At 51.8% G+C, this 27218-nt stretch overlaps 1 protein-coding gene and 1 pseudogene across 1 annotated transcript; both read left to right on the forward strand.

Moving 5' to 3' along the window:
- The first annotated feature begins 6560 nt into the window (after nucleotides 1-6560).
- LOC101356388 (leukemia inhibitory factor-like) lies at nucleotides 6561-15008 on the forward strand. Its single transcript, XM_012556268.1, is given in 4 exon segments — nucleotides 6561-6641; nucleotides 6806-6956; nucleotides 13615-13793; nucleotides 14595-15008. Coding segments are annotated over 4 exon segments (825 nt in total).
- Nucleotides 15009-22572: 7564 nt separating this feature from the next.
- Nucleotides 22573-24722, forward strand: LOC101356638 (leukemia inhibitory factor-like; annotated as a pseudogene).
- Nucleotides 24723-27218: the final 2496 nt, after the last annotated feature.

Raw genomic sequence — 27218 nt, forward strand, 5'->3', positions numbered from 1 at the left:
TGGAGAACCACTGGCCTAGATGACCTTTAAGACCCCTCCCCCCATGATCCTATGATCTCATCACACGAGAAACCGAAGGAATTGCTGTCGTTTTCTGAACCCCTGTGGCCTGCACGACGCATCATCCCACTTCATGTCGTCAACCGTGTCCTCAGCCTGGCTTATTCCAGCTCCTCCTTACATCACCTCCCTGTCCCATCACGTTCCTGTCCCCTCTCTGATAGTATTCTAGCTCCCCATTTCTTCCCTAAAGACCACAGCGTTTGTGTGACGTTTGTCTCCCACTGGACGGTGGCCTTCTACAGAGCCACATCTGAGGGGCTTGTCCATCTCTGGGCCCCCACATAGCAGGGAGAGGGGTAGGGCTGTCAGCTCAGTGGCATTGGTAAGCCTGCCGCGGTCAGCCAAGCCGCCTGGCTCTGCAATCTGAGCGTAGCTGCTGCCCCATGCTGCCCGCGGGTTCCCTAGAGCATGCACTTTGGGAAATGACCAGCTGCCGGGGCCCCTCCTAGCTCCCCCATGCACAGGTCTCTGACCCAGATGCCGGCCAGCATCCAGACAGGTGGCTCCACAGGAAGGACAGGGTGGGGGGTGGGGGGATGTGTGGGCAGGACCCTCCCCTGTAGGAGGAAATGACCTGGAGGGGGAGAGTGACCACAGACGTGCTCACCAAACCCAGACACCCGAGCTGGTCCCTTTCGTGCAGGCTGGAAGGAGGTCACTTGGGGATAAATGAGGGATGCCCAGTCAAGGCCCGGGGGGCATGGTCAGGGCAGAGGGCGTTCTGGTTAAACCAATGTTCTGGTTAAGTGGGAGTCGTGGTGCAGGAGGGTAGGAAGCCCACGGTCTCACAGGCGGATCAGGCCAGGCCTTGGGACCAGATCCCTCCCCTCCAATAACGTGAGGAAGATCTGAACCATATTGCTGGTTTTCAACTATTTGTGGGTGTTTTTATTTTGCTTTTAGTAAGAGAATCCTCTCCCCCTTATTAAAGGAAAATCTCACGTGATATCCCAATATGTAAAACCCGAGCTCTGCCTTCTCAGTGCCCCCTAGTCCATGCCTGCCCCAAGGCGGGCCTAGGTCACCTCCCAGCCCCACAGGCCTCCTCGAAGACCATTGGAAACCCACTGGGCTTTCTCCGGTGCTGCCTGGGTGGTGCAAACGGTTCAGCACTCAACTACTAACTAAACGGTTGTCCAACGGAACTCCCCGAGAGGTGCCTCAGAAGAAAGGCCTGGCAATCTACTTCAGAAAGATCAGCCATTGCAAGCCCAATGGAGTGCAGTTCTACTGTGACACCCATGGGGTTGCCATGAATTAGAATTGATTTGACAGCAACTGGTTTGGGCTTTCTCCGAGGCCCATTGAGTTCCAGTGGTTTCTGATTCCATTACTGGCCCCACCTAATGGTGAAATTCAACCAAACTCAACCATGTGGACACCGGGTGACTCTGAGGCCCTGGGGTGATCTTGAACTGCGACTTGGGTTATCCTTGAACATGCTGAGATGGAAAATTCTGGTCACCCGAGTCTTCTGTTTATTTCTGTGGGTTCCTGGATAAACAGGAATCCACAGTACCCTGCAAAGATAAACTTATGGCGCTCCTCACCCCAGAAAGAGTTACAGCCAAGGACACGCACACATTTGAGTAGGCCTGCTGTGTTTGGATGACAGAGCCAGAGTGGGGACACCTCAGGTCCGGTCCCGCCCGATAGCAGCAGCCACAGCCCGAGAGGGCGGCTCACGAGGCCTCACTCTGCAAAGCCGCACATGCATTTCCCTTCCTTTTGAGGCTTGCTGTACGCTGTTTCCCCTTTTTGCAGGTCAAGAGGCTCAGAGCGGTGGGGTTCTCACCTCCGCTGTCAGGTGCCTCCCCTGCCATCCACTCAGGACTGTGAGCAGATCGACCTTCTTCCTGGGCTTGGCCGTCTAATCTGGGAATCGAGGGTGTTTGTGGAGTGCGCCTTCCCATCGACACACATGGGCTGAGTGATTGCTCTGGGTTTGGGGTTGGGCTCCAGTTTTCCAATTGCCATCGGGTCAAGTCTGACTCAGGGCAAGCCCATGTGTTTCAGAGAACTGTGCTACATAAGGTTTTCAAGGCTGCGACCTTTCGGAAGCAGATTGCCAGGCCTTTCTTCTGAGGTGCCTCTAGATCAGTTTGAACCACCAACTTTCCACTTAGCAGCCCAGCGTTTAAACATTACACCACCCAGGGACTCCTTGGGGTTAGGTTAGATGCTGATAATAGAGAAATGAATAAAGACATCGGACCTGGTGTAATGGGAGACACAGGACAGTGTAACGAGTGCCACGTCAGAGAGACAAGGGGTGGCTTCCCCGGTAGGGGAGTGTTTGGAGAGGTTTTGCCCAGGTGTTCAGATGTCTGAGCCCGTCTGGAGGCTGATAGTCCAGTAGCAGATGGAGGTGGCAGGGAAGAGCATTTCCTCCAAAGGGAACAGCCTGTGCTAAGGGGGAGAGGGATGAGGGATGATCATGTCAAAGGATGCCTCCAGTTCTAACCACTACAGGTGCTGGGGGTCATTAGGGAAGATGAGGGGAGGAAGGCTGGGTGTCCGGGCACTCCCTCCCCTTGGGGTCAGTGTCTCAGAGAAGGGATAAAGATCTCCTTCCAGAGTCAGAGTCCCAGCTTCAGGGACCCTGGGGCTGCCCATGGGGCATGTTTCTGATGTTCTTGATATTTGTGAGAGTCTTTGAGCCAGTTCTTGTTGGAGCTGAGAGAGCCTTTTAGGAATCTAACAGCCTCATTTTACAGCTCGGAATACTGAGGCCCCAGCAGGAAAAGGCTCTTGCTCAAGGTCAGTGCCAAGGCTAGAATGGGGACCTTCATCTCCGTCTTGCCCAGGGTCCTGGTACTGATGCCACCATTGTCACTATAGCATAACACGCATGTCACTTAGTACAGGCCAGATATGTTCCGTGTTTTACATCTATCAGCTCAGAGTAACCCCATTCTACAGATGAGGAAGAGAAGCACAGAGAGGTTCAGGGACTTGCCCAAGGTCACACAGCCTGAGTCTGCGGGCCTACTCTCTCCCTGGGGACCCTGGGGACCTGAGCAGTCCTGATGCCTAGGAGGTTGGTACACACGTGTGAATACTGACAGTGGAGGGGTCCTCTGTGGGACTCTGAGGCCTCAGGGAGCTCTGCTGGAGAGCAGAACCAGGGTCTACAGCCTAGCTGGGGAGATCAACACATCAAAGATCATTTCATGGAAAGTGGGGGAGAGGCCAGCCTAAGGTGCAGGGAGAATTCTCGAAGAAGAGGCCCCAGCTGAACCTGGAAGGAGGAATAAAACCGTCCAGGAGAAGCAGAACTAGAAGGGCGTCCTAGGATGGGGGCTGGAGGCACAGAGACAGGGAAGCAGAGCGAGCCTGGCATGCCCCGGGACCACCAGTGGCTCGGTTTGCTGGAGCATGAAGCAGGAAGTGTTGGGGCTTCAGGCTGGGAGTGGGGAGGGCAGGGGCCAGGCTGAGGCTTTGGACTCTATCCTGGGGTACTGGGGAGCCACAGAGGGTTTTAAACAGGAGCTACACAGTAGATTTGTGTTTCAGAAAGATTACCCTGGCCCCTACAGTGACTTGGGCCTTGGGCCAGGCCTGGGGAGGCCGGGTGGGTGGGGATATCTCTACGGGACTCCCCTTCTGAGGATGCCATGGGTTGTATACTCAGAGTTCAGCTCTGGTCCCTTGCTGGACAGTTGTGGGATGAAGCTGAGATGTGGAGCAGGAGGAGCTGTGCCCGGCTGACCCCGCTCCTCCTTCCTCTGTTTGAGGACCACAGGCCACAGCTGGAGGTCTGGGGAATGGGAGACAAAAGGTCTTCAGACCGAATTTAGACCAGGGCCAACCTTTGTGTGGGTCATATTAAAGGAGGTGGTTGGATCAGAGCTTCCCCGACTGACCGTGTCCTGAAAGAGCTGCTGAGAAGGCTCCATGGATACCCTGCACACACCGCCCACCTGGCTGTACTAAAGGCTCTGACAAGTCCTGCAACATGGACAGCTTTTTAATTTTGTTTCCAAAACTTTTTTGATGTGAAGTCTTATTTTTCTCTGAACACCTATGAACTTCCCTGAGAGATGAAGAGTGGCAGAAGCCACTTTGGGCAACGCTGGTATACAAGAGAGAGCACTGGACCAGGAGTCAGAAGGCCTGACTGAGCCTCAGTTTCTCTCTTACTCCCTCCTTTTTTGGCGGTTGTTGCCTTGTATATTGAGTGTGAACACACTGCCTTCCTGTAAAAGGACAACAGATCTTGTGTTTCCACCTTGGGGTTGCTGTTACCCGCAGGGCCCGACACTGAATGAATATGTGAGTGAATCAATGAAAGAAAGAAATAGAGAGAGGGAGGGAGGGAGGAAGGAAAAAGGAAGAGAGTAAAGAACAAAGGAAGGAATGAAATAAGAAAGAAGGAAGGCAGAAGCAAGAAGAAGAAAAGAAAGTCTAAAATGAGATGCAACCTGTGCAGCAGGGTTATTATGAAATTAAGTAAGTGAATGTCTGTGAGATGAGTTTTAAGTTAGTAAACTTTAAAGTCCTGTCCACGAGGAAGGGCGTTTTTCTCAGACACACTGTAATTCAAGCCCCTTACTCCCCGCAGACCGGCCCCTTGCCTGGAATTGCACCATTAGTCTCTCATTCGCCTTAGGGCACCGAGGGCCGCGATTAAGTTGTGGCTGTGTCACCTAGCAGGGTGTCCATTAAGCTGATGGCAATTACCTGACCCGATGAATCCTGCGGAAGACGGGTCCAGAGGAAAAGATGAGAACCAGACAGCTCCTATGTGGAAGAGGGGATACGGGGCAGGGGTTGGATGTTGCTGGGTGTTCTGGGGGACGAGGGGATCATCGTGGGGTTTGCCCACTGCCACGCCACCGCCCTCAACCACCAGCTCCCAGCCAGACAGGCCTGGGCCATGTCTCCTACCACTGAGGACACCCAGGTCGGGCAGCTTAGAGGGGGCCATGCCCAGGCTGTCCTTTGGGGCTGGGAGCGAGCATCTGGCCCATTTTTCCAAGAGTAGCCCAGTCGGCCAGGGGGTCTGAGGTGCGCCCTGCAGGAAATCCACAAAGCGCAGTCCCCCACCCCCTGTGCCCCTGGGTCGTCCGGCCCATCCACTGGGGTCAGGCCTGCCTGGCCAGCTGTGAACACATGGACAGGACACTCCTCCTGGGAATGGGCACAGGAAAACAGGAGGTCACTGCTGGCTACGGTCAGGTTGGGCCCTTGTTCCCTTTGCCCCCTCCTCTTCCCCCATTCCTCAGCCCACCCCCCTCAGGGTGACAACCCTGCTGTCCACGGCCACTCCTGTCCACACAGAGGGGAGATGAAAGGTGCCGCTCTCAGGGGTCTTGTGCAAACGGTTTAGGAGAAACGCTGCCTCCTGGCCAGAGCTGAAGTGTTCCCGCCCTAAGCAGCCCTGGGTGACCCTAGGAGGCAGCCAATGGGGAAACTGAGGCTCCTCCTCCTCTGTCAGGTCTCTACCCAATGCCACTCCTTAGAGAGACCCCCCCCCCGCCTTGTCCCTGCTCCCTCACTGTTTCCTCCAAGGCGTTTCATCGCCAGCTGACACCCTCTCGTGTATTTGTGGACTCCTCTATTTTGTATCCTACTTCAATGTCAGCCCCATGAAAGCAGGATCCATACCTAGCGGCGTCTAGCACATAAAAACCAGTTGCCCTCGAGTCGACTCCAACTCACAGCAACCTCCTGTGTGTCACAGTAGAACTGTGCTCATAGAGTTTTCCGTGGCTGATTTTTCAGAAGTGGATCACCAGGCCTTTCTTCTGAGGTACCTCTGAGCGGACTCCAACCTTTCAGTTAGCAGCCAATTGCATTAACTCTTTGCACAACTCAGGGACCTCATCTAGCACATAGTAGGTGTTTAATAGATATTTCTTGAACAAATGAAGGATGTAAGGACTGAACTCAAGCGAGGTGAGGGGAAAGGCCTCCCCAAGGCCACTCAGAGTCAGCAAAGGACAAGATCTAGAACCCAGGTCCCTGTCGCCTGGGCCCAGGCTCTTTCCAATTTCTTCCAGGCTGTGTCCCCAGGATGACCAAGAGGGCCCACCTTCTTCTTCACTAATCTCCTCTATCCACCTCCCAAAAAAAGGGGGCTGTTACTCCACGGGCTCCAGACACACGCCTCACCACCCTCAGGGAATTCTTTCCAGACAGCCTTGTGATAAGTGGAGCATAGACTAGGGGTCGGCACACTTTTTCTGTAAAGGTCCGGATACTGTTTTAAGTTTTGTGGGTCATAGGGTCTCTGTCACAACTGCTCAACTCTGTTGTAGAAAAGAAAGCAGTCAAAGACAGTATGTAAATGAATGCGTGTGGCTGTGTTCCAATAAAGCTTTATTATAAAAACAGGTGGTGGGCTGAATTTAGCAAAGAAAAATTCAGGGCACCCATTAAATTTGAATTCCAGTGTCCTATATTTTATCTGGCAACACTAGACCAGTGGAGCTGGGGAGAACTCTGGGAGCTGTAGTGAACCTTGAATCAAACAGGGAAGAGAACAACCGTCCATGGAAGGCTACCACATGGGTGACCTGGGCCGGACATCGTACGTCTACTATCTCATTTCGTCTTCCCAGCAGCCCTGTGAGGTGAGATGTGGGGTCCCCGCTTTACACATGAGGAAATAGGGACTCAGGGAAAGAGAGGAATGAGTTCAGGTTCTCGTAGCTGCTCAGGGACAGAGCCGGGATCCAAACCCAAGGCATTTGGCTCTAAAGCCTGTGGTCTCTCTTACACCAACCTTGCTTTACAGTGTAAAAACCGAGGCTCAGAGAGGGGAAGTGAGGTGTCCAGGGCACACAGTGATGAGGACGCCTGGCTGGGACTGGAACAAAAGACCTCCTGGCTCCCGTCCCCGAGCTTTCCCCGGAGACAAACAGGACCTGAAGCCACTGAGCCAGATGGTCAGTTTCTGGAGGGCTGGATTTGTCTCGGCATCCTCAGAGCCTGGAAGTCAATTAGGAGCTGGGTGATGATGAGTTAATCAATGGATTCATTCTGGCCAGGATTTCTCAACCCTGGCACTATTGATTGATATCTTGGACTGAATAATTCTTATGGTGGGAGGGTTGTTGTGTGCATTGTAGGATGTTGAGCAGCATCCCTGGCCTCTACCCACTAGATGCCAGTAGCACCCCCTGTCCCAGTTGCGACAACCAAAAATTTCCCCAGACATTGCCAGATGTGCTCTGGGAGACGCAATCACCCAGTTGAGAAGGACTGATCTTGACTAACGCAGAGGTTTGAACCTCCTCAAAGAACTAACCAGGAACCCTCACTTGTCACCCCTCCAGAGGCCGTGAGTCAAGCCCCCAGGCCTTTGGCAAAAACATTCTGGGTGTTCAGAATGGGACCAGGCACTACTGGGAAGCCCTGAAGAGCAGAAGAAGGGGTTTGTGTTGGTCGAGCCTTGATAAAAATCTCTTTCAAGCAGAGAATAAACACCAGCGATGCAGCTCTGTTCTGTAGGCAGCAAATGAGGTTTGAAGCCAGAGGTTCCGGAACCTGTCTGTGCACTGAATCCCCCAGAGCAAGCTGTCAAAAGCTGCTTCTGGGGCCTCGCCTCATGGACCAAAGTGGACTCTGGAGGGTGGTCCAGGAATCTGTCTTTTCAACAAGCCGCCCACTTCTGCCCCATAATTCTCTTTCAGCCAGCCCAGCTCAGTTCCCCCAACAGGTGTTTGGGACCAGCTCCTGAAGCTCCCTCTAAGGAATAAAGGGGAGGAATTGGGGCCCAGGGCTGCAGCAGGAGAAGTTTTGGCCAGGGAACAGGGATGCGTGATTCCTGCCACGTGGGTGGCTGACTTCTTTGCGTCAGGCTGGTCTGGTGGAGACAATGACCTCACCTGCTTGGAAGAGCCCGTAGCGGCTGCTCAGCTGTGGGGTCGGGGGGTGGGGTCCCGAGGGCCAGACAGAGAGGAGTTTGGGGGCTGAGAACGCCTCCCCCTAGCCTGGCTGTGGTTCAGCGCGGTGGCCTGTGGTCTGGCTGGGAGCAGGGGACCAGACCTCCCCCGTGGCTGGCACCCACTCAGCAGCCTCTTCCCAGCCACGGTGGGAAAGGGAGAGGGGCTGACGTGGGGCTGACCTCACACCCGGCTCCCCTCCTCCAGCACCTCCCTCGGGTTCACTGCTTCTGGGAAGCAGGACCTACTGGGGGCCGCTGGGGGAAAGGGAGGTGACTCTGGCCTTCCTGCAGGAAGCAGAGAATGTGGCAGGCTGAACTGAGTGTGGGATACTGAGGGCTGGGTCCTTCTGCCAGAGTCAGAGCTGGGTGTGGGAAGACAGAGGTACCACCTTGCACCCCAGTACCTCCTCTGCTGCCTACAGGTGAGCTGAGGTTTCCCTGAGGAGGGTCACCATGGTGGGGGCTTGTGAGGGTTCTAAAAATAAATCAAGAGCAGAGCAGATATTCTGGTAGGGGGGACGCAGGTGCAGTGTGAGTATTCAGATGAGACCTGGCCCACTAACCCATGTGCTTACTGTATGCCAAGCATTCTCTCATCCAGTCTCTCAATAGCCATATGAGAGTCATGTGACAGATGAGGAAACTGAGGCACAGAAAGTTAATAAATTTGCCTAAGCTCCTATAGCTGGAAAGGGCAGAGCCAGAATCCATATTAAGGTGTTTGGAAGCCCTGGTCCCACGTGTGGGGTGCTGCACTGTGGCGCCTCTCAGCCTCGAATGAGCATGAATCCTGAGGACAGCACTGAAATGCAGATCCCAGTTCAGTGTGGAGGGTGGCAAGTTCCCAGGGGTGTGGATGTGGCCGGCTGAGAAGGTTGAGCTGGGCAGGGCCAGCTATGTGACTTGCAGGACCTTGTACATAATGAACTAGGAGCCCTGGTGGTTCAGTGGTTAAGAGCTTGGCTGCTACCCAAAAGGTCGACAGTTCGAATCCACCAGCCACTCCTTGGAAACCCCTGGGGGCAGTTCTACTCTGTCCCATAGGGTCGCTATGACTGGGAATCACCTCGACGGCAACGAGTTTGGGTTTTAACGGGGGTTGGTGTATAATGAAGGTCCCTGGGTGGCAAAAACAATTTGTGCTTGACTACTAATCTAAAAGTTGCAGGCTGAAACACACCCAGTGGTGCTGCAGAAGAAAGGCCTGATGATCTGCTTCTGTAAAGATGACAGCCATTCTGTCACACATGGGGTCACCATGAGTCAGAATCAATTCAACTAGACAATGACGGTTTGTTTCATTTTGTTTGGTGAAAAATGAACTCTAGGATGGTACAAACAGTTAAGGCACTCGGCTGCTAACTGAAAGACTGGAGGTTCACAGCCCCCCCCCAGAGGTACATCAGAAGAAAGTCCTGCAGATCTACTTCTGAAAAACCAACATTGAAAACCCTGTGGAGCACAGTTCTATTCTGGCACACATGGAGTCGTCATGAGTCAGAGTTGACTGGATGGCAACTGGTTTCAACTGCTGCCAGATGAAAATGCGGGCCCCTTGTTCAAAAACAATTCAGAATTTCAAGATGGCAACAGCAGAGCATTAAACCAAGCATGAGGCCCTTCAGAGTGGGGGTCCGTGATGTCAGGCGTGAAGCTGGGAACTAGACTGAGGTCCACAGGAAGTGGGTGGCCTTCCTCTCTCAGCAAGTTGAACGGGGCTTCTGAAAACTTCTGGAATGTGGAGGATGTTTGGCCCGATTGGAAGGGAATGAGCTGAAGGCAGGGAGACAGTCTGGAGGCTGTCGCACTAGTCCAGGAGAGAAGTAATGATACCCTGGGGCAGGGACGGAGAGAGGAGGGGACGGCGTCAGGCCATGTAGACGCTGATTTGGACACACCACCTAACAAATGACCATAAAGTGGATGGCTTAAAACCACAGGGATTTATCGTCTCACACTTCCAGAGGCTAGATGTCTGAAATCAAGGGGTGAGTAAGGACACACTCCCTCTGAAGACTCCAGGGGAGAATCCATCCCTTGCCTCTTCCAGCTTCTGGTGGCTCCAGGCTTCCTGGGCTGTGGCCACATCATTCCAGTCTCTGCCTGTCTTCACATGGCCTTCTCCTCTTCTCCCCACGCGTCTCCTCTGGGCATCTCTTATAAGGACAGTTGTCATTGCAGTTAGGGCTCAGTGGATAATCTAGAGTGTTCTCATCTTGAGATCCTTAACCACATCTGCAAAAACTCTTTTTCCAAATACGGTCACATTCACAGGTCCCAGGGGCTAGGACGTGGACATATATTTTGGGGGTCCACTATTCAACCCCCGACAGTGGGTGATGCATGTGATGCCCCTTCCCAGGATGGGATGAGAAGAGCAAGCCGAGGAGGACAAGATTCCCGCACCCACAGCTACCACAGGGGCCCCGCACGCGGCATCCTCATCTGCAGAGAACTGTCTTTCTGGGGAGCTGGGAGGGCTGCCTGCTACCTGTGGGGGTGGAGGGTGGGGACATGGTGAGCAGGACGAAGAGAAAGCCTGCTGACAGGTAGAACCTTTCCCAGCTTTGATTCATTGACTGTCTGGGCAGGAGCTGGACCAAATTGCTTGGAATGACAAAAATGCCTCACACATACTTTCCTCTTGGCCGGTGGTTTGGTTCTCAGCCCGTGGAGGAGGCCCGTCTGCTCTGCTAACCCCCACTCGCCCTCCATCCTACCATGTCTGCAGCTGTGCCTCTGCACCCCACCCACCCCTCCCCTGAGACACCTTCTCTTCGCCCACGTCATTGAGGCTCAGATGGAGTGGGTAGGCCTTGACCGCGTCCTCATAATTGAAATATTTTGGCCCATTAAGTGAGGCTGGAGCAGGGCGGTGCTACCCCAACTCAAAGGGTCCGAGGCAGGCTGGGTCCTCCAGTAGGGTGGGAGGTGGTGGGTGTGGGAAATGTCCTCAGAGTAGAACTGCCCGATAGGGTTTCCAAGGAATATGGAAAGCGAGCCCTGGTAGCCCAGTGGTTAAAGCGCTTGGCAGCTAACCAAAAGGTCAATGGCTCGAACCCCCAGCTGCTCTGCAGGAAAAAGATGTGGCAGTCTGCATCCGTAAACATTACAGCCTTGGAAACCCTATGGGGCAGTTCTACTCTGCCCTGTAGGATTGTTATGAGTCGGAATCAACTCGATGGCAGTGGGTTTGGTCTGGTTTGGAATTTTTACTACAGCAGACTGTCATGTCTTTCTCCCATGGAGCGGCTGGTGGGTTTGAATCACCAACTTTTAGTTAGCAGCCGAGCACATAACCACTGTGCAACCAAGACTCTGCTGATGCCAAAGCCAGTGACACATAAATGCTTTCTATTTGGACCCCAGACAGTGGCCCTGGAACAAGGTGGGCACCAAGACTCAAAGCCCACTGACTCCCCAAGCCCCCTCCCATCTACACCATCCCTCACGTGTCCCCTGGCATTGCTCCAGCCCTCACAGAATCTTCCAGGAGGGAGGAAGTTATCTGATGTACATTTTGTTAGTATATTATACGTTAATAAAAATTTATAAAACCCTGAGGGCAACTCGTATACCAATGTTCATTGCAACACTATTCACAGTAGCCAAAAGTAAGAACAATCTAAACGTCCATCAACAGATGAATGGATAAACAGCAGGTGGTATATACATACACACAATGGAACACTATTCAGCCATAAGGAGAAATGAAGTTACGATAAATGCTACAATATAGATGAACCTTGAAAACATCACGCTGAGTGTAATAAGTCAGTCACAAAAGGACAAATATTGTATGGTTGCACTTATAGGAAAGATTTAGAATTGGCAAACGTATAGAGACTAAAGCTTATCAGTGGTTACTAGAAGTGGGAGTAAAAAGGAAAGTGGAATTATAGCTTAGGGGGCACCCGGTTCCTGTGAAGTTGATGGAAAATTATGCAAATGAGTAGTGGTGATGGTTGCGCAACATGATAATTAATGTCGCTGAATTGTGCATGAAAAAATGTTGAAATGACAAATGTCATGCTGTACGTATCTTTTGCGGAAAAAAACCCACGAAAACCTGGGGACAGGGAGAAGCTTCTGAGGCATGTTCAGGCTCTGCCCTACCCTAGGACACAATAGTCCCCTCTCGGATTGGGCTGAAGCCCCAGTTAGTGCTGGGTCACCCTGGCCCCTTGCAGAATCCCCTTCACTGGACTGCGTGTGACAACGGGCACCAGCTTTTGCAAAGACCACCACAGGCCCAGCCCGGAATCCTTAATAGGGATGCCTCCTTGAGTGGAACATCAACCACCTCTCAGGCCTCACACTAGCTCCCCAGGGGTCTCAAAAGAAATTCCCTTTAAAATCCAGGCTCAGGGTGGCCTCTGCTTCCCCTGAAGTACAGGAAAGCGTCCTCCTTTATGATCATAAGAATCACATAACAGATCATATTTCCCTTTTTTCTTTGTCTGCCAGGAGTCTCAGAGCCCACTTTGAAGCTTGGCCACAGTAATGACGTGGTCCCTTGTGAGCTGAAGCATTTATTTTCTTTATTTCTGTGGTCTTGGTTTTATCAGTCTGCTTACATCTTCTCTGATCCTGATTCTCCTTATCTATTTCATCAGTATTTGTTATTGTGTGCATTCTGTTGTAAGAGACTTATGTGCTGTTTAGAACAAATAGGGCTATAAGTAAGAAAGAAAATACATCTCGTTTCCGTTATGACGTTAATATTTATTTCTGAAAATGTGGGAATTTAGTGTAATAAATGAATTCCCCTTCTGCATGAAACCAACTGTCATCGAGTTGATTCCGACTCATGGTGACCTCATGTGTGTCAGAGTAGACGATGCTCCGTTGAGTTTTCAATGGCTGGTTTTTCAGAAGTAGATCACCTGGCTTTTCATCCGAGGTACCTCTGAGTGGACTCAAACCTCCAACTTTTCAATTAGCACCCAAACACTTTAACCATTTGTACATCCACCCAGGGACTCTTTAAAAGAAAGGCCTGGTGATCTACTTCTGAAAAATCAGTCACTGAAAACCCTATGAGCACAGTTCTACTCTGACACACATGGTTGCCATGAGTCAGAATTGAATCGTTGGCAACTAACCACAAAACAAAAACAAATGTAGGGAGGCTGGCCACATTTGGGGAAGGACAGAGATGAAGGAGATGCAAAATTGGGGGCCAATTGGCCTGGGAAGCCAGAATCAGGTGGCAGGTTTGGAAAGGTGAAAAGTTCCCACCGCCCCCCCATCACCCACTGTGGTCGCTGTGAGAGCCCAGATTGAGAGATTTGGGTTGCTCTGGACAGATACACATGCAGCAATGCTTAGGAATGTGAGCCATCTGGGGGGATGGGTAGATAGGCACCTCCTATTCCAATAGAATGGAGAGTGGTATCCTCAAATCAGACGGCCAGGAGGCCAGGGAGCTTTTACTTTCTTGAGGGAAAGGATTGGATGCTTGGGTGTCACCCTAGATCCAGGTTCCAACTGGGGGGAACAGCTCATGTCCTGCAGGGAGATATAAGCAGGTGGAGAGAAGCAGGGATAGCAAGAGAGAGACAGAGGGAGACAGAGATGAAGTGCATCCAGTGTGACCTGAACCTCCAGCTGCTGTCCCCACTATCCTAGTCATGTGCCTTTGGGTCGGCTCCCAGGAATCCTGTCACTGCTGCTTGTTCTGCCCTGGGAACATGGGGCAGGGGGCCCCCTTCCCAGCACTCCTGACAAGGCCACTTGTACCACACATCAGCCATGTTCCAGCAACCTCATGACCCAGATCAAGAACCAACTGGAACAGCTCGTCAGTAGTGCCAATGCCCTACTATTTCTGTATGTAAAATACCCCTTCCCATTACTGGGTAGAGGAAGGCGTGGACCATGGGTGGCAGAAGTGGGCAAAATTCCTGAAGATATCAGTAGAGGCTGCCCTGACCTGGGCTTTGGGGAGGCGAGGCTGACCAGGGAGGGGAACTTTTTAGAAATGGAAAGAAAGAAGGGGGGCTTCTACCCCCAGCCCTTTCCAAGGATTACGTTGGGGCAGAGCTGGGGTCAGAAAGTACAGGGCTCAGCACTTCAGGTTTTAGGATTCCTCCACCAAGTGGAGCAAAAGGCAGATAGAGATACACAAAGGAAGGAAAAGTGAGGAGGTATTCAGAGAGGGACGGTGGGTGGTGGGTGTCTGGGAGCAGAAGGATGCCACCGACAGAGCAACCCCATGTGTGTCAGAGTAGGACTGTACTCCATAGGTTTTGCAATGGCTGGTATTTTGCACGTGGATCACCAAACCTTTCTTTTGAGGCACCTCTAGGTGGACTCGAATCTCCAACCTTTCAATTAGCAGCCAAGGGCATTAACCATATGTACCACCCAGGAACTCCTAGTACTAATACTAAGTAATAATAACAGTCCTTACATGGTACATAGTAGAGGGCTTGATTCTTTACCAAGTGCGTTCACACCCAGATTCCATCTGCCTGTCCTGACCATCCTGAGATGCCCAGAGGGCACAGAATTGGGTCCCCATGCCATAGGTGGGAAAACTGAGGCCCAAGAGCTTGTCCCGAGGGTTGGTGGCAGGACTGGAACACCGATCCCTGACTCCTTGCTCACCTCCCGTCTGCCCTCTGTTCCTCAGTACCCGGCCCAGGGTGAGCCGTTCCCCAGCAATGTGGACAAGCTGTGTGGCAGCCACAACTTGACAGACTTCCCACTCTTCCACGCTGACGACAAAGAGAAGGACAAGCTGGTGAAGCTGTACCGCATCATTGCCTACTTTAACACCTCCCTGGGCAACATCATGGAGAACGAGAAGACCCTCAACCCCAACGCCCAGAGCCTCCACAGCAAGCTGAGCTCCACGGTGGACACCTAGCTGGGGTTCCTCAGCAATGTGCTCTGCTGCCTGTGCAATGAGTACAACAGTGGCCATGTGGACACGTCCTACAGCCCCTACACCTCGGGCAAGAACATCTTCCAGAAGAAGAAGCTGGGCTGTCAGCTCCTGGGGAAGTACAAGCAGGTCATCACTGAGCTGGCCCAGGCCTTCTAGGAACAGGATTGTGAAGTGTACTGTGGATCAAGGGATCTCGGGAACAGGATCTAGAAGTGGGGGGCTCTCACAGTGTGGCAGGGGGTCATCACTAAACTCAAGTGAAGATTCTGGCAGAAACTCACAGCCTCCTTGCCAGTCCACTCCACTGAGGGGTGGGCTGGGTGGTAGCCAAACAAGGTCAAAACTTCCTTAGATAGGGCCTGGACACTGCGCCAATTAGAAGGTGGCATCTCTTCAACTGGAAGATGGCAACCAGGCCCCATGGTGTCAGGCTGGCGAGTGGAGTGAGACCTGGACTTCTGCTTCCATCTGACCCTCGGGTGTGGCTATGGGCAGTAAGCAAACACATTGTCTCCGGTGGCCCTGACCACATGGCAAGAGAGCAGTTGAGGGGCCCTGAAACTGTCCTGACCCAGCACCCTTCCCCCAAAGATGCTCCTGCACAGTGGGAGCTCCTTAGGTGTCCCGAACACCAGTGAGGACTCAAGGGCTGGGCATAGGAGACCTCATGAAGCTGGAGCTGTGTGGGGGAGATGGAGCTGTGTGGGGGAGATGGAGCTGTGTGGGGGAGATGGAGCTGTGTGGGAGAGCAGCTGCCCTCTGCTCTGGAGAGGGTGGCATGAGCTCACCCCATCCCTGACTCAGACCAGGAAGCTGTGGTCCCCTCCTGCCCCAGCTCCCCCACACCCCCACCCAGGTCTGGGCTCCGAGGCAGGTAACCCAATCCCTTCCTTTGAGCTGAGGGCCAGGCAAGTGTAGAAATGCCCTCCAGTCTGGGAGCAGTGACAGCTGCTAAGAGGAGTGTTTTGGTTTCTTCTCAAACACTGAGCAGGCCGGCGGTGGTCCTAGCAGTTCAGCAAACTAGATTATGATGCTTTGCACTCACTTTGCTCCTTTCTCTCTCCTTCTCTGAGCACTTTATCCAAGCCCACAGGCTGGCAGGCAGGCAGCAGGCAAGCCCTGAGGCTGAGGCCAAGGCCAGGAGTTACCTGTTCCCATGGCCAGACTAGGATGTGGAGACTCAGCTCTGAGCTTATGGGTCACACTCACCTTTGTCTGGGATCTCAGCATGCTGCCCTTCCCATCTCTCTGCTCTGTCGATGGACAACTCAGGGCCGGCTGACCTTCTCCAAGCTGAGCTACAAGAAAGCCAATCTTGTCTGAAAGCCAGAATTGGTGACTCCAGAGCCCAGTGCCAACTGGGTCTCCCATAATCTCATCACCTTGTGGATACACCTGTGCTGGGCACACCTGAGCGGCCTTCCCTCCCGACCTGCCACTGAGCTGTCAACTCTCCCACCACCCACACCGCTTTAACACTAGCCTGGATTCTGCCCCTTAACACCTTGACTCTCCCCTGCCCATGCCCCCTCCACTACAGCCCTGATTCTGCCCCTTGGTTCCTGTCCACAGTGCTCTTTCTAGAACCAGGCTGGCAGATCAGCATCCCCTGCACACAGATCCTGAATTGTCGCTATGAGTCCAAATCAACTCAACGGCAGTGAGTTTCAGGTATTGTGTGAAAAAGCTGCTCTTTTCTCATTTTCTCCTGCTGGTGTTGACCTATTCCTGGCATCCTAGGTCATGTGCCTGGACCAGAGACGATTTTAAGGAGGAGAGGGGTGCCCTCAGCAGAGGAGCGGATAGGACAGTCATTTTCCAATCATATATTTAAAAAAATTAACAAAAAATCTTTGCTTGTTTGCATGTCTCTCATCCTCCTCCTCTTCTTTCTCCTTCCCCTCATCTCCCTTGGCTCTACCGGAGCGATTTCTCCCATGAGAGAGGAAGTCCAGCCCTGCTTGGCTGGCCCTCCACCATAGACATAGGACATGAGGCTTGTGCCCTGGAATTGAGAGAAGTAGTGGTTTCCCTTCAAACAGTACAAGAGGTTCTGATTTAATGGTACTGGGTGGTGTCCAAGATTTGTTGTTGTTGTTGGGTGCCATCAAGTCAATTTAATTTCACAGCAACGCCATGTGACAGAGCAGAACTGCCCCATAGGGTTTTTTGGCTGTAATCTTTATGGAAGCATATCACCAGGTCTTCTGAGGAGCCTCTGGGTGGGTTTGAACCGCCAACATTTCATTTAGTGGCAGAGTACTTCACCTTAGCACCACCAGGGCTCCTTACCCATTAAAAAATCTGAGATTTTTAAATTTGCTTTGTTTTCTCAATCTCCAGGTTATTGTAATGTGAAGCAGGAGTTGAAAGTCTTGAGTTAGAAGAATGTGGCTGTTAGCAGCTGTCCAGTTGACCCCCGACTCATGGTGACTCCATGTGTTACAGAGTAAAATTGCTCCCTAGGGCTTTCTTGATTGTAATCATCAGGCCTTCTTCCGTAAAACTGCTGGGTGGGTTCAAACAGCCAACTTTTGGGTTAGCAGCCCATTGGAAACTGCTTGTGCCACTCAGGCTCCTTCAGATGGTACAGACGTTCTTAATCTGAGCTCCATTTCCAATCCCCTCATTGTCCTGACCCAACCCCAATTCCCATGCACACTGCTAGCTCAATGGGACCCACATGTGGCATTGTCCTTAGATGTTCCCTGTCCTTTCTTTCCACTGAAAAGGACTTTGCCTTGGGGGACAAATTCCTGTTTGATGAATGTACCTGTGGGAATGTTTCATACTGACAGATGATTTTTATGTATTCAATGTCATATTTAAAGTATTAATTTTTTTAATGAATATCACCCTTGAGTACTGTGCTCTTGTTAAAAAAAAAAAAAAAACCTTATGTAGGTTCAAATGGTGAACAAATACTCTAAGGCATAGATGAGAAGGCTGGGGGCTGCCAGACTAGGTTAGAGGAAGGAAGGGAACAATTAGAATGGCAATAGTGAGAATGTTGATACAATGGGAAGACTGTAACCAATATCACCGAACAAGATGTGTAGAAATTGTTGAATGGAGACCTGTTTTGCTGTATACACTTCCACCAAAAATATAATAATTTTTTTTAATATTTATTTTTTATACTGAAGGAATACTGTCTTAGTTATCTAGTGCTGCTCCAACAGAAATATCACAAGTGGATGGCTTTAACAAAGAGAAATTTATTTTTTCACAGTCTAGTAGGCTAGAAGTCCAAATTCAGGACGTCAACTCCAGGAGAAGGCTTTCTCTCTCTGTCAGCTCTGGAGGAAAGTCCTTTTCATCAGTCTTCCCCTGGACTAGGAGCTTCTCCTCACAAGAACCCCAAACACCAGTGAGGACACCCCGGGTCCAAAGGATGTGCTCTCCTTCCAGAACTGCTTTCTTGGTGGTATGAGGTCCCCCAGCTCTCTGCTTGCTTCCCTCTCCTTTTATCTCTTGTAAGACAAAAGGTGAAACAGGCCACACTCCAGGAAAACTCCCCTTACGTTGGATAGCATCCCAAAATGAATTGCGGCTGGGGGACTCCTGGACCCAACCACAGACAAAGCATGAGGGAGACGACTGGAGTCACTCCAGAGTCCCTGTGTCTGTGGCCATCCAGTCCCATACTATCTTGTTCCCCCAAGGAACAGGGTCCCAGGAGTCTGGGATCAGGGATGCGACCTGAGCAAGGTGTTACATCCCACCCTAATCCTCTTTAACATAATCCAATCTTGCCTCATTAACCACAGGCACAGACTGGGATTTACAACACATAGGAAAATCACATCAGATGACAAAATGGTGGACAATCACACAATACTGGGAATCATGGCCTAGCCAAGTTGACACATATTCTGGGGGGACACAATTCAATCCATGACAAATACTTTTTGGTTTTTTGAGAAATTAATAAAGAATTTGCTCTTGGTATGCTCTCCAGAATATGTTGGACAGGGCTGGAGGGCTGGGACCATCTCGGCCTGAGCTCCCAGCTGATGGGGATCTGCTCAGCAAAGGGCAGGAGGGTGGGAAAAAGGAGACTCCACCTGGTGAGGTTGCTGGTGGGGGCTAGGGCAGGAGTGGGCAGAGCTTGACACAGGCAGAACCAGTGAGGTGGGTGGTGTGCAGGTCATGGGATGCTGCCAAGGAAAGCGAAGTTTGCTCAAAAGTGTGGGAATTATTTGATGTCTTACATGGAGTCAGCTCATTCACCACTAGCCCTCACTTAACTCTCATAGTAACCCTGTGAATCATCTTCCTCTTTTAACAGAGAGGGAACGAGGCTCAGAGAGACTTTCCCAGGGTCACACCGGCAGAGTGTTTAGGGCCGGTCAGAGACACCCCTTTAGCTCCAAATCTCACACTCTTTCCCCTCCAGGGAACTTCAGAGACTTAGAAGAAACCAGCTGCCAAGACCTCTGTCTTCAGGGACGGACCACTGATCACCATCGACGGCAAAGACAGCAGCTGAGAATGTGGTGCAGGAACATTCAGGGCCCTGTTCAGACTCACACAGAATGCTGGGGGCCAGAGCCAGGGCTTTTCCACTGGGCCCTTCCAGGTCTGAGCTGCCCTCTTGTAGGGGACACTTCCTCCCTCCTGCCTCGCCCCACATGGACCCCCAGCCACTGCAACCTTTTCCCAGACTCCTGGGACACCGTTCCTTGGGGGAATGAGATAGGTTGGGACTGGATGGCCACAGACACAGGGACTCTGGAGTGGCCCCAATTGTCTCCCACATGTTTTGTCTGTGGTTGGGGCTGGGAATCCCCCAGCCGCAATTCATTTTGGAGATCTGGGCAGCTTTTCTGAGAGTCACCTACTTGTTTGTTCATGAATGCTTATAAGTGTCAGGTCCTGTGCCCAGCTTCCAAAGGTGAGTAGGACACAAGAGGTGCCTTCTAGAAGCTCATAGACCAGCAGGAGAGGGTGAGTGTGATGGAAGAGGCACACACAAGGTGGGGAGGACCAGGCAGAGGGAGCTGTGCTCCAGGGTCCGGGAGGGGAGTGGGCTGTGGTCCTCTCTGGTCTCTGTGCAATGAAGGACTGGACCAGAGGCCCTGCAGCGTCAGCCTGGCCTTTGACCTGATTAGAAATACACAATCTTACCAACCCACCTCCCATCCCCAACCAAAACCTGTCGCCATCAAGTCGATTACAACTTACGGTGACCCCATGTGTGTCAGAGTAGAACTGTGCCCCATAGGGTTTTCAATGGCTGATTTTTCAGAAGTAGATCACCAGGCCTTTCTTCTGAGGTACCACTGGGTAAACGCAAATCTCCAACCTTTCAGTTGGCAGCCAAGCACTTTAACCAAGAACTCTGCCCCACCCTTAGACCTGCTGATTAGGAGCCAGCCTTGTAGTAAGGTCTCTGGAATCCATGTGCACACTGAAGTCTGAGAAACGCCACCCTGTTGTCCCCACATCTCTCATTGCCCATGAGTCTATGACTTTCCCAAATCACCACTGGCAGGGCATCAAAGGCAGTTGCTTGGGAGGGGAGAGGCTTCTGGGCGGGGCGGGAAACCAGACCACCAGCTGTTTCTGGCTCCTAGTCCCCAAGTTTAGTTCCAGTGTCTTGGCCCCTCCCGGACCAGCTGATGAATCCCACAGTGACCAGCAGTGTCTCTACAGAAAATAGTGTCTATGGCAATTAGTTTTAAATTGTTGAATGGTCTCTCACAGCTGACAATGGAAACTGCAGTGGCCAATAGAAACTGCTCACTGGCGCCCTCCCTCCCCCCATACACACACTCAAGTGGTGCCCAGGGCACACGCCATACCTGCCATAATTAGATTCGCCTACCACACAGCCAGCCACACCCAGCTGTCCTCAGCACCCCCTCTGCTCATCTGAGACAAGGTTGAAACTTTGCAAAAGAAAATTTTTCTAGGAAACTAGAGGAAAGAAAAGAAACGCCAAGGCCAGAAAGAGAGTGAACGACAGACCCCAACTGCCGGCCTGTGGGGCAGAAGGGCCGCCCAGCACTCTGGCCCCGGGTTCTTGCCCTCGCCCTGTCTGGGGAATTCTCTGGTCCCGAGGAGAGGGCAGAGGTTCTGTTGTCTGCCCTCCCTTGGGCCAGAGAGAACAAAGGACTGGGAATCGGTGACTGGGTCACCCTCCAAACAGGAGGCAAGAACACTCACTCAGCAAGAGGAAGGGGCATTGCCCGGGTACCCAGGTCCTTGCCCTAGCTCTGCTCTATCCCATCCTGTGACCATGAGTAGCTGTCCCTCTCGGGTGAACTCAGCTCTGTTATCTGCAGAATTTTGAGAGTAACAATGATGAATGCTGGTCTATCTCCTTTACAAGGTTGCTGGAAGGATCCCGTGAGCAGGAAGACAGGAATGCTCCCAGGATCAGGACCCAGTCTGCCCACTGCGGGGGAGATGGACAAAGCCAAGTGAATCTCAGGCACCTGCACACTCTTGCAGGAGAAGGAACCATTCTCTCCCTGTGCCTGCAGGAATCTGACAACTGTGATGGAAGGCCACAGACCAGACTGATGGGGAAGGGGGAGCAGGAAGGACCACCTCCCAGCTGATTCCTCCTCTGCTTCTGGTGTCCGGATCCCAGGCCAGGAGGAGACCTGACAGAGAGGCCTCCTGTCCACGTGGAGGTGGCAGGGCAGCCCAGGTCCCCAGCTGGGCCTTCTCCATCCGGGTTCTCGAGAAGGCTCAATAGGACAGGGGGACTCCCAACACCATCACCTACCCCACTAGATACACAAGCCCACGGTCTGTGCAGGCCTTGCACTTTACAGTTTACAAGGTGTTTTCTCACGAATCCTTAGCTCCTTCCAGCCACTCTGTGAAGATGGGGTCGGTCAGGTGACTTTTTCCATTTACAGATGAGGAAACTGAGACCCTGGGAGGCTAAGGGACCATCCTGACATCATTCAGCTCGTGAGAGATGCTTCTCATACTCACTCACCTTCATGTTCTCTCTGTCATCCGTCCACTCACCTAGTCAAGCCTGGTAAGGGCTTCCTTTTGCACCCAAGGAACTCAGTGTTCAGTGTTCGTGGTAGAAGAACGAGAAGCTTTCAGGTCACTTCTCCTGTAAATTGAAAGACTGTGGAAAAGGGGAGTCCCTGGATGGTACAAACAGTTGATGCGCTTGGCTGCTAACTTAAAAGTTGGAGGTTCAAGCCCACCCAGAGGCTCCTCAGAGGAAAGTCCTGGTGATTTACTTTTTTTTCTAATTGTGATTTTGGTGAAAGTTTTCAGCCCAAGTTAATTTCTCATTCAAAAATTTATACACTTATTGTTTTGTGACATTGGTTGCAATCCCCACAATGGGACGGCACACTCCCCCTTTCCACCCCAGGTTCCCTGTGTCCATTCTTCCAGTCCCTGTCCCTTTCTGGCTTCTCATCTTGCTTTAGGGCAGGAGTTGCCCGTTTGGTCTCATATATCTGATTGAACTAAGAAGCACGTTCCTCACGTGTGTTACTGTTTGTTTTATAGGCCTGTCTAATCTTTGTCTGAAAAGTGGGCTTTGGGAGTGGTTTCAGTTTTGAGTTAGCAGAGTGTCCTGGAGCCATAGTCTTGGGGGTTCGGTGATTTACTTTTCAAAAATCTGCCATTGAAAACCCCATGGAGCACAGTTCTGCTCTGACGCACATGAGTTTGCCGTGATTCGGAATCAATTCCGTGGCAACTAACAGCAACAAAAGTAGGGATGCTGGCCAATATGGGGAAAGATAGAAATAGAGGAGGTAAGAAGGTGGGGGGCAACTGGCCTGGGAGACCCAGAATTAGGTGGCAGGTTTGGGAAGGTGAAGAGGGTCAGTAAAGGATTGCCCTTGCAATGGTTCCCCTGGGAGCCCAAATTAGGGGATTTAGGTCACTGCCAGCAGGTGTGCTCGAAGCAATGCTTAAAATCTGGACCATCTCTGGAAATGGGGAGATAGGGCAATGGGGAGATAGAAAGATGGAGAGATAGGGCAATGGGGAGATAAGCACCTCCTACTCCAATACGTTGGGGAGTGCTACTCTCAAGTCAGAGGACCAGGAGGTCAGGGGGCTTTTGCCTTCTTGAGGGAGAACATTGGATAGTTGGATGTCACCTTAGATCCAGGTTCCAGTTGGGGGAGAACAGCTTATGTCCTGCAGGGAGATATAAACAGGTGGAGAGAAGCAGGGATAGCAAGACAGAAATAGAGGGAGACAGAGACAGTGGAGACAGAGCTGTAGGTGGGGACGCAGTGCATCCGGTGTGATGTGAACCTCGAGCTGCCGTCCCCGCCATCCTGATCATGGTGACTTTCTGCGGTATCCCAGGAATCCTGTCACTGCTGCTTGTTCTGCACTGGAAACATGGGGCAGGGAGCCGCCTTCCCATCACTCCTGACAATGCCACCTGCACCACACGTCACCCATGTCCCAGCAACCTCATGTCCCAGGTCAGGAATCAACTGGCGCAGCTCAACAGTAGTGCCAACGCCCTCTTTACTCTCTCTGTAAATTATCCTCCCTCCCACTCCCGGGGACTGAGGAAGGAGGGAGTGGGCCTGGGGTGGCAGAGAGGGCAGAATTCCTGCAGATATCAGTAGAGGCTCCACTGACCTAGGCTGGGGGTGCTGACCAGGGAGGGGACCATTTTAGAGCAAGAAGGAAAGAAGGTGGTGCTTGTTAAACCACATCCAGTTTCCCCCACACCCACCTCCAGCTCGGACTGGAATCGACTTTCCCAGGAATAGGTTGGGGCAGAGCTCTAGCTGAGAATGTACGGGGCCTGGCACTTCAGGTTTTGGGATTCCTCCACCACATGGAGGGAGAGGAAGGTGGGGATACACAGAGGGAAAAGGCGGGAAGGTATTCAGAGAGGTGCCGTTGAGAGAGGATGGGTGGTGGGCGTCTGGGTGCAGAGAGATGCTCAGACGGGTGAAAGGACAAGTGGGTGTGGCACACCTCTGAAGGTGAGGCACCCAGGTTTTCTTTCTTTCCCCATATGACCATGATAATTAAAAAACAAAACAAAACCAATTGTTACTGAGTTGATTCAGACACATTATGATCCCATGTGTGTCAGAGTAGAAGTGTACTCCATAGGGTTTGCATTGGTTGATTTTTTGGAAGGAGATCACCAGGCCTTTCTTCCGAAGCACCTCTGGGTGGACTTGAACTCCCAACCTATCAGCTAGCAGCCAGACACATTAACCGTTTGACCACCCAGCGGTTTCTAATACTAAGTAACAATAGCAATCCTTGCATGGTAGAGGCCTTGATTCTTTACCAACTGAGTTCACACCCAGATATCCTTCTGGGTCTCATAACGATCCTGAGATGCCTACAGGGCATGGAGTTGGGTCCTTATGCCACAGTTGGGGAAACTGAGGCCTAAGGGCTTGACCCGAGGGTTGGTGGCTGGGCTAGAACACAGATTCCTGCCTCCTTGCTCACCTCCCCTCTGCCCACTGTTCCTCAGTACACGGCCCAGGGCGAGCCATTCCCTAGCTATGTGGACAAGCTGTTCAGCCCCAATGTGACAGACTTTCCGCCCTTCCACGCTGACGGCAGGAAGAAGGACAAGCTGGTGGAGCTGTACCGCATCATCATCGTGTACCTTGACGCCTCCCTGGGCAACATCACACAGGATGAGAATGTTCGCAACCCCAATGCCCAGAACCTCCACAGCAAGCTGAGTTCCACAGGGGATACCTTTCGGTGGCTCCTCAGCAGTGTGCTCTGCTGCCTGTGCAAAAAGTTCCACGTGAGCCTCATGGACGTGTCCTATGGGACCAACACCTCGGACAAGGATGTCTTCCAGAAGAAGAGCTGGGCTGTCAGCTCCTGGAGAAGTACAGGCAGGTCATCACCGAGCTGGCTCAGGCCTTCTAGGCACAGGATCTTGAAATGTGCTGTGGATCAAGGGATCTTGGGAGTGGGATTTAGAGGTGGGGGGCTCTCAGTTTGGCTGGGGGCCATCGCTAAGACCAAGGGGCTGCTGATAGAACCTGAGGGGCTCCCTGCCAGTTCACTCCACTCTGGGTGGGTTGGGGTATAGTTGAACAGGGTCAAAACATTCACAGGGAGGGCATCAAAACTGTGCCAATCAGAAGGTGGTACCATTTTCTCTGGAAGATGGCAGTCAGGTACCAAGGTGTCAGGCTGGTAAAAGGAGTGTGAGCTGGACTTCTGACCCTAGCTGACCCTTGGGCGTGGTAGTGGGCGGTGAGCAAACAGGTCCTGTCTGGTGGCCCTGACCACAGGGCAGGAGATCATTTGAGGGGCCTTAGAACTGTGCTGACCCGGCACCATCCCCCGAAAGATGCTTCTGCACAGTGGAAAGCTCCTTGCGGGTCCCAAACACCAGTGAGGACCAGTGATGGTCTGGCTGAGGAGAATTCATGAAGCTGGAATTGCATGTGGGAACACTGCCCCTTTCTCTGTAGAGGGCAGCATGAGGCCCCCGACTTACACCAGGAAGCTGTGGTCCCCTCCAGACCTACCTCCCCCGTATCCCCACCCAGGTCTGGGCTCTGAGGCAGGGAACCCGATCCCTTCCTTTGAGCTGCTGGCCAGGCAAATCTAGAAATGCCCTCCAGTCTGGGAGCAGGGAGAGCTGCTAAGAGGAGTGAGGCCTGGGCCAGGAGTTACCTGCCCACAAGGCAAGACTAATAGGTAGAGACTCAGCTCTGAGCTCATGGGTCACACTTACCTTTGTCATGGATCTCAGCCTGCTGCGCTTCCCATCTCTCTGCTCTGTTGGTGGACAGCTCAGGGCTGGCTGAACTTCTCCAAGCGGAGCTACAAGAAAGCCAGCCTTGTCTGAAAGCCAGAATTGGTGATTCCAGACCCTGGGGCCAGCTGAGTCTCCCATCATCTCATCACTTTGTGGAAACACCTGTGCTGGGCACACCTGGGCGGCCTCCCTGCCAAACATGCCCCCTGCCCCCTCGACTATCCCCTCATCTATGCCCCCTCCATTCCAGCACTGATTCTGCCTCTCAGTCCATGTCCACAGAGCTCTTGCCAGAACCAGCCTGGTAGATCAGCATCCCCTACGCACACGTCCTGAATTATTGACTCTTTGTGTGAAAAAGCTGCTCTTTTCTCATTTTCTCCTGTTGGCATTGACCCACTCCTGGCATACTGGGTCATGTGCCTGGGCCAGAGATGATTTTAAGGAGGAGACAGGGGCCCTCAGCAGAGGAGGAGGTGGGACAGTCATTTTCCAGTCATATGTTAAAAAAAAATTTTAACAAAAAAGTACTGTTAGTTTGCTTGACTCTCCTCTTCTTCTTCCTCTTCCTCTTCCTCTTCCTTCCCCTCGTCTCCCTTGGCCCCTACTGGGGTGACCGCTCCCTTGTCAGAGGCAGTCCAGCCCTGCTTGGCTGGCCCTCCGCAATAGACATAGCGTGTGGCGCTGGGGCCCTGGAATTGAGAGAGGGGTCATTTTCTTTCAGAAGCATCTTAGTTATCTAGTGCTGCTATAACAGAAATATCATAAGCGGGTGGCTTTAACAAGCAGAAATTTATTTTCTCACAGTTAGAAGGCTAGAAGTCCGAAATCAGGGCACTGGCTCTAGGAGAAGTCTTCCTCTCTCTGTCAGCTCTGAAGGAAGGTCCTTCTCTCTTCAGCTTCTGTTTCCTGGTTCGTTGGAGATCGCCATGTTGTGTGGCATCTATCTTCCCTCATCTCTGCTTGCTTCTTTCTGCCTAATTAGCTTGGTTTATATCTCAAAGGTGATTGGCTTATGACTCATCCTACACTGATATGGCTTCATTAAAATAACTTTAAAAACCCTATTCCTAAGTGAGATTATATCCACAAATATTAAAAAAAAAAACAAAACCCAAACCCATTGCCATTGAGTCGATTCCAGCTATAGCAACACTATAGGCTAGAGTAGAACTGCCCCATAGGGCTTTGAAGGAATGGCTGGTGGATTAGAACCGCTGACCTTTAATTTTTTTAATTATTGTGCTTCAAGTGAAAGTCTACAATTCAAGTTAGTCTCTCATACAAAAATTTATACTTACATTGTTACGTGACTCTAATTGCTCTCCGTATACTGTAACAGCACAGTCCTCCTTTCCACCCCTGATTTCCTGTGTCCATTCAACCAGCTCCTGACCCTTTCTGCCTTCTTATCTCACCTCTGGACAGGAGCTGCCCATTTAGTCTCGTGTTTCTACTTGAGCTAAGAAGCACACTCTTCACAAGTATCATTTTATGTCCCACAGTCCAGTCGAATCGTTGTCTGAAGAGAAGGCCTCAGGAATAGTTTTAGTTTTGGGCTAACAGAGAGTCCAGGGGCCATGTCTTCCAGGGTCCCTCCAGTCTCAATCAAACCATTAAGTTTGGTCTTTTTACTAGAATTTGAGTTCTGC

The sequence above is a fragment of the Trichechus manatus genome, unplaced genomic scaffold, assembly GCF_000243295.1.
Source record: "Trichechus manatus latirostris isolate Lorelei unplaced genomic scaffold, TriManLat1.0 scaffold00061, whole genome shotgun sequence".
Classification (NCBI taxonomy): domain Eukaryota; kingdom Metazoa; phylum Chordata; class Mammalia; order Sirenia; family Trichechidae; genus Trichechus; species Trichechus manatus.